This window comes from Macadamia integrifolia, chromosome 3, assembly GCF_013358625.1.
Source record: "Macadamia integrifolia cultivar HAES 741 chromosome 3, SCU_Mint_v3, whole genome shotgun sequence".
NCBI classification, from domain to species: domain Eukaryota; kingdom Viridiplantae; phylum Streptophyta; class Magnoliopsida; order Proteales; family Proteaceae; genus Macadamia; species Macadamia integrifolia.
Genome location: NC_056559.1, coordinates 35,021,075 through 35,028,222, shown reverse-complemented (window position 1 = coordinate 35,028,222; position 7,148 = coordinate 35,021,075). Strand labels below are relative to the sequence as shown.

Genomic DNA, 7,148 nt, shown 5'->3' with positions numbered 1-7,148 from the left:
TCCGTCAGTATTTCCTATGTCCAAACAGACATCCATGGTGTCTAGAACTGTCACCTAGTGCACCCGCATGAGCGTCTCGTCCCTGTCGTGTTTGTTTCAACAAATCTTGTTTTCCCTTCTCGAAGGTCTCTCCACCTGGTCCATCCCTTACTCCATCTGCCCTCTCTGTTCCTTGGGCCAAGGGCCCCATTAATCTTACCTCTCTGCTTTTGTCCTTACCTACCAACTCCCTCTCTCCCACCTATTCCCCTATCCTTACTCGTATACCCCTTGGCTCTTGCATACTCACCCTAGCAACCTCCACACCTCCCTCCCCAACCTTGCCTACTCTTTATACATGTCCTCTATAAAATATCTATGTTGCTTCTCCTCCTCTACCACTCCAACCTGATCCCCACCCTCCCCTCCAAACCACAGCTTCCCGTCCCTCCCCCCTAGCAGTCTTCACCTAGTAGCTCATCCTTAGCCTACACTTCCACCCACCAACCTCCATAGGATGCATCGAAAGCCTCGCCCTAATGTTTTGACTCCCTCCTCCACTCTGCCCATTGAACCCACTTACTTCTCGTGGGTCAAGCAATGACAGAAGAATTTAATCCCCTAATTCACAATGCATAAGATATTTGGTTCCTTGTTCTGACCGAATGAATCTAGTTGGATGAAAATGGGTCTATCACATCGACAGCAAGGTCGATGTTTCCCTCAAGCATTACATGACCTTGTTGCCAAGGGTATCCATCAATAGGAAGGCCTCGACTATAATGAGACTTTCAGTCTGTTTTTCAAATGACCACTATTCGTTCCATCTTAGCGATTGCAATTTTTCAACGGTGGTTGATGCGGTAATTGGACATGCACAGTGTCTCTTTACATGGGGATTTAAACGAAGAGGTCTTCATGGTTCAGCCTCCTAGGTTTGAGGACAAATCCCATCTATCTCATGTCTACAAGCTTCATCGCTCTTTATAGTCTATATAGGCTCAAACAGGTCCCACGAGCCTGGTTTCAAGGCTTGATTCAATTTCTTCTACAAGGGTTTTGAGCATCATAGACAGTCCTATCTCTCTTCATCTATCACATAGGTACAACATATGTGTATGTTTTGATTTATGTGGATGAGATCCTTGTCACCAGTAGTTCTCAAGCTCAAGTCTCAGTGCTACTTCAAACACTTGCCAGTGAATTCTCCATTAAGGAACTTGGTCCTCTTCATTTTTCCTTGGCATCACTACTGTCACGCACCCCCAAGGTCTTCTCTTATCTCAAGCACATTATATAAATGATTTAATTAAATGTGTTGGAATGGTTTATTGCAAACTTGTCCAAACACCTATGATCATGACTGTCAAACCATCATATACAAGGGGTGCCCTCTACTCTGATCCAAATTGATTCAGTCCATTGTGGGTGCTCTCTAGTATATTACTCTTACTAGACTAGATGTCGATTGTTCTGTTAACACGGCATGCAGTTTATGCATGCCCCCATTGAAGATAATTGGACATTGATCAAATGCATCTTACGTTATCTCAAGGCCAGATGTGGTCATGGTCTCCTTCTCTAGCAGTCTTCCACCACCTTGCTCTATGCCTTTGGTGATGCTGACTAGGTAGGTAGCTCTGAAGATCGACGATCGATTGAGGATTATGCCATTTTCCTTGGTCCCAATCTCATCTTCGGGACCTCCCATAAGTAGAAAATCGTGGCTAGATCCTCCACTGAGGATAAATACGAAGCCTTGGTTGATACCTCTACAAAGTTTATCTGGCCGGAATCGCTTTTCAATGAGCTTAGATTCTTTGTATGTGGCCCTTTGATTCTTTGGTGTGATAACATTAGGGAAACATATTTTTCTGCCAATCCTGTATTTTATTTTATTTTATTTTATTTTTTTGCTAAAATTCAGCAAAAATATATATTAAATAAATGAAGAATTACAATCACAAAGAATGAGAGAAAAACCCATTGAATAACTTCTCTACCTTCGGCTTTGCCATCAGCATAAAGGAAACCCAATCAAAGGTAAAACTAACTAACAGAATCTATATATTGGTCTCATATTTGAGTCCTATATTATTTCATGGAAAAAGGATGGCGCAAATTTTCAGCTTGTAGTTAACCAAGTTGTTGCAGCATGTTTAGCCAATCTATCAGCTACCACGTTTCCTTCCCTATAGCAATGTGAGCTCCTCCATGAAATGCTATCTAAATACCTTTTATAAAACCACCATTTTTGCTGAAAAATCTATGAAACTTTTTATTGGTGATGCAAATCACCACTGCCTGCGAGTCACATTCAATCCACAAATCCACAACATTCATCAATGAAGCAGTGTACACAGCCCATAGAAAAAGGCGTTGAATTCTGCCATGAAGTTGGCCCCCACATATTCATAGACAACAAAACTTTGCTTTGGAGATCCATTGATGTCCCTAATAATGCCACCAGCCCCACCTTCATAGACAGCAAAACTTTGCTTTGGAGATCCATTGTTGTCCCTAATAATGCCACCAGCCCCAGAACAACTTGGATTTCCAAGAGAACATCCAACAATGTTTAATTTGAGGCAATTAGATGAAGGAGGCACCCAAATAACAATCCAATCCTGTATTTTACACATGCACTAAAAATGTGGAAATTGACTATCGTTTTGTGCATGAACTGGTTGCTCACCTTCAGCTCTCTGCTCAATTCATTTCTTCCAAGGACCAAATTGCAGATGTTCTCATAAAGGCCTTATCTATGGAACAATTCCAATTATTCGCAGCAAGTTGAAGATTCGTGCATACGACTCTTCCCCTTGAAGGGGTGTATTGATGTATATTAAGTCCTAATCCAATCGGGCAACTCAATATACTCTTTGTCAAGTTTGGTAGTACAATTTTGGTAGGATTCAATATTGCATGTATCATATCTTGTAAAGTATCCTCCTTGTATACAATCCTAGTTGACTAGGGCATTCATATTTTGCATAAATTGTATCCTCTTTAATGAGAGAATGTAATATGAACACAATTACTTGTGTTAACAGACCCACATACATCTCAATGGCCAATTTTTATTCTAAAGCAATAAAAGTTGATCAAAATCTGTCTGAAAGATTTAGTAAAATTACCAAAATGCCAGCGATGGATAAAAAAAAATTCAAAATGACATCTTTTGTAATTGTAGCTACTTCCACTTTTCATTTTGGATGATTTTGTAAAACCCCTATTTTTTCTCGGTTTACATTAATCAAAGGAAATAAGTTTCCCACGTAGCCAATGTACCATATGTGTGCCCTCTCGCATGGCCTTTTTGTTATTTTCTTTTCTCTTCTGAGTGTTCTGACCATATGAGCGTCATATTAATGATAACGTTCCTATGGCTCCTGGTGTGGCAAGGGAGATTCCACCACACAGACGGTGTGGGGACCCTCTCTTTCTTAAAAAAAATATTAGGTGGTTTATTTTGTAATGTGAGATCCATTTTTGGGTAATCTAATATTTCCTCTAAGTTAAAGGCCCTAAAGCATTAGTCAAGTGATATCTCTCTAGATGACACATTTAGAAAATCCGCCCTCATTAATTATTGGATTTACCAAAAAGGAGAATTTTTTCTCAACCCGATTGGAGCGTTCATCACCCCATGCAAGGGTTCACAAACCCTTATAAGGTTTTAGTAGTTACCAAAAATGCACTCCTAATACCCCGTGCATGTCTAAACTTGCGGCGGTGAGTGGATTCCCATTCACCGTGGCTAAAGGGAAATTTTGTCCTACCAAAAATATCATCTTAACCTATTCTCTACAATATGTATACATAAGTTCTAAAGTCCTAGAGGAGTTACAGAAGAGGATTGAAGGGTTAGTTGGTACTGCTTGATTGTAAAGAAGAAAAGGGACGAGGATTGAGTTTATTGAAGGGTAATGTTATATTCTATAACTTCCTCCTATTGTTTATCCTCTTGGAACAAATCGCATGAAAAAATATGCTGAATTTATATTCTCTTAGTCACACACTGACATTAGGGTTTAGTTGCTAATGTTATATACACATCGATTATCTAAGTTACTAACCTTGGAGATGGTTTTCAAATCGTTCAATCATTGATTTCTTTGAAATTTTTTAGGCTGAATTGCGATTGTAGTTTACCTTTCTTCATCCAACGTAATTAGCATTTTACTGAGATATTATTATAAAGGCGTCTATTATTACTCTATGATATTCATTTCCATAAAATTCCTAAAATTTTGAAAAATTGTATTGTCGTTTGGATATTGGACAATTGATTTATTCTAATTAGTCAACACTAGAAAATCTTCAATTATGTTAAGCCCGAGCTTAGTGAGATTTATGAATACCTCAGCAATCTATGAATTTTTTATCATAGATTTGTTTTTTTTTTTTCTGTATCCGTTGCTCATGTTTGTTAGATCTGTAAGATTTGTATCAAATTTAGCAGATATTTCATGTGCTTACATTGGATCACATGAGGTGGAATTAGAGGTTGATTATTCTCTTTATCAATCAACATCTGATATATGTTGTATACTTGTTTTTTTTTATATCCTTTTTGCTCCATCCTTTTTATGCCGTGTAGAATGTTCTTCTAGATAAATCATCCATTGGATGGAAGTTGTAATCACTTTTTTTTTTTTTTTTGGTAGAAAAGTTGTAATCACTTTGATTAACCACTTTTCGAGTTTCATCTTCATCACAAATGTATGGCCCACAATGTATTAGATTTTGGTATTTTATTTTAATAATTAGACACAATTTTTATTTAACCATGGAACTCTAAAAAAGAGGATTCACTCTCCACTGATTTCTATCCCCATAGTATACAACCTTTTGAAGTTAAGCACTTTCCAAACTTCACAATTGCATGTTGAATCTGATTTTTGTTCCACATGATCTCTGACTCGTGATGATATTGCCTAAAGACTAAAGCACCATCAATAGTCATCTTCTATGCTGTGAGTTTTATCATCTGCTATGGTCCTTGCATGTTAGACAGCATTGTGTATTATATAATATAGGCTTCTCAAGCAATCCTCTTTAGTTTAACAATATATTGTTTAGCTTTTTTCATGAGTTCATTGTGGAGTTCTTGCACCATGTTTTTATTGCAGAGGAAGTAATTATTAGACATGGACAAAGCTGACAAGTCGAAGAAGCAAAAGAGTTCAATTGAACCTTCCAAGGATAAGGATACAGAGATAACATCAACTTACTTCGCACCGGAAATTTTCAGTAATGTCTTCCTTTGGCTACCAATAGCCTCCCTTCACATTGCATCTCTAGTATGCAAGGATTGGTTTGGTATGATTTCCAACCCTGATTTCATTAGAGCTTACTACCTTAATCAAGGATTCTTCTTGCTCCTACAAGAACCATCATTGAGATTTTATGAGACTTATCATGTTACAATGAGAGGTGGTTATCTTTCAAAAATAGAATCAACTCGTCTTCAGTTCACTAAGAAGTTTGTCAGTTCATGTAATGAGTTCGCATTAATAAAACCGAAAGTGGAAAAACCTTACCTCTCAGTTTTGAACCTTGCTACCCAGAAAACCCTTTGGCTTCCTCATAGTCCCTTGTCAGTAAGTGATGAATATCTCAACTATTATGGGATTGGGCTTAATCCTACAACTAAAATGTACAAGGTGGTGTGTTTTGGAAGGACAATTGGAAACAACATTATCAGGTGTGAAGTACTGAACCAAGGTTCTACTACATGGAGACCAATTGATGAAACTCTTGATGGAAGTATTATTCCAGGGTATTCAATTTCTATTAATGGCTTTCTTCATTGGCATGGAGACGTCTTCACTGGGTATTCTACCAAGATAATCTCTATGGACTTGAACAATGAGAAGTTTCTTGTAACTCCTGTGCCTAACATGTATAGTCCACAGCGTCCTTGTGCTTTTGATCTTCTTGAAATCGGGGGCTGTCTTTCCTTGATTGAGTATGAAGTAAGCTGCCAAATTCAGCTAGAGATATGGAAATTGAAGAATATTTCTGATGGTACATGGGAAAGAATATTCAGTGTTAGCTTGGCTACTATAAGATGCTACCCAGTTGTGTCCTCGGATGATCTCTACTACATTGGGAGCCTTTACAATGGGAAATTCTTGCTTTCTAAACATCATAAGAAATGGGTAAGTAAACTGGAATACTACGTTGTTGATATAGAGAAACAGGAGATCAAGCGGGTGCCTATTGACATCAGGATGTTATCAGCTTGGAACGCTCACTCCATTAACATGTCTATGTGTTTGCCTTTCTCATTTTGATTTGAGTTATTATTCAGAGAGATGTTGAGCATGAGGGGCTCTTTGGGAATCAATAATAAAGACTCAATATATTTAAAATTTGTCACCATATTTCATCTTCTTATAGCTATGTCCCAATTGAGTAGTTATAAAAAGGGAAATATAACCTTGACTCTTGTTTTCAGTGGGGCTATGAAATGACACTTCTGTTTTCAGTGGATCTTGAAATCTCCAATGACTTCTCATTATGCTGCAACAGCTAGATGGCAGCAGCTGAGAAAAGAAAACCGGGGCATTTTTCTCAAGTGCCCAGATCCTCTGCGGTGAGGCAGTGAACGACAGTGAGTATCCAATAGCTGGAGTGCATGCTACTCCGGAATGATTTTCATTTTTTTGGTAAACATGAACCATGCTCATACGAAGAGAGATTCTAAGAACATGTCTTCAAAGAGAATACAAGGCACTAAATCAGTACTTAGAACATGTTTTGAAGGCCAAATGGCTAATCGATATCTCCATTTCCGTGTCGTTGCTGATAAAGTCCAAACTCGAAATGAGAGAGAGAGAGAGAGAGAGAGAGAGAGAGACCCTTCTGGGTTACTTCTTAAATCCTATTTTCTCATTGACAGATATCTCTTTCCCTTATTTGGGGTTCTCTTCCAATTTCCCATTTGAATAGATTTATGACTTCCTGTTCCTTTACTTATCGTTTCTCACTTCATTTGGCAATCCCATCAATTCCTTCCTACTTGTAGCGATCTAATAACCCTAATCCAATTTTCAACTGATCGATTTTGGTTTCAAAAGTTAAAATCTTTTTCTGTTTCGGTTTCATAAATGAAACTGTTGGATTACCTATTTTTGAACCGAATAAGAAACCATGTATGA

General features: G+C 38.0%; 1 protein-coding gene across 1 annotated transcript; it reads left to right on the top strand.

Moving 5' to 3' along the window:
- The first annotated feature begins 3,832 nt into the window (after nt 1–3,832).
- Nucleotides 3,833–6,409, top strand: LOC122072796. Its single transcript, XM_042637207.1, has 2 exons — nt 3,833–3,905; nt 5,115–6,409. Exon 2 carries the CDS (start codon nt 5,133–5,135, stop codon nt 6,279–6,281), a length of 1,149 nt encoding a protein of 382 aa, XP_042493141.1. The 5' UTR covers nt 3,833–3,905; nt 5,115–5,132; the 3' UTR covers nt 6,282–6,409.
- The last annotated feature ends 739 nt before the right edge of the window (nt 6,410–7,148 follow it).

What these genes read in the sequence shown, in the direction of transcription:
- LOC122072796 (XM_042637207.1), top strand. Translation starts at nt 5,133, where the DNA reads ATGGACAAAGCTGACAAGTCGAAGAAGCAAAAGAGTTCAATTGAACCT.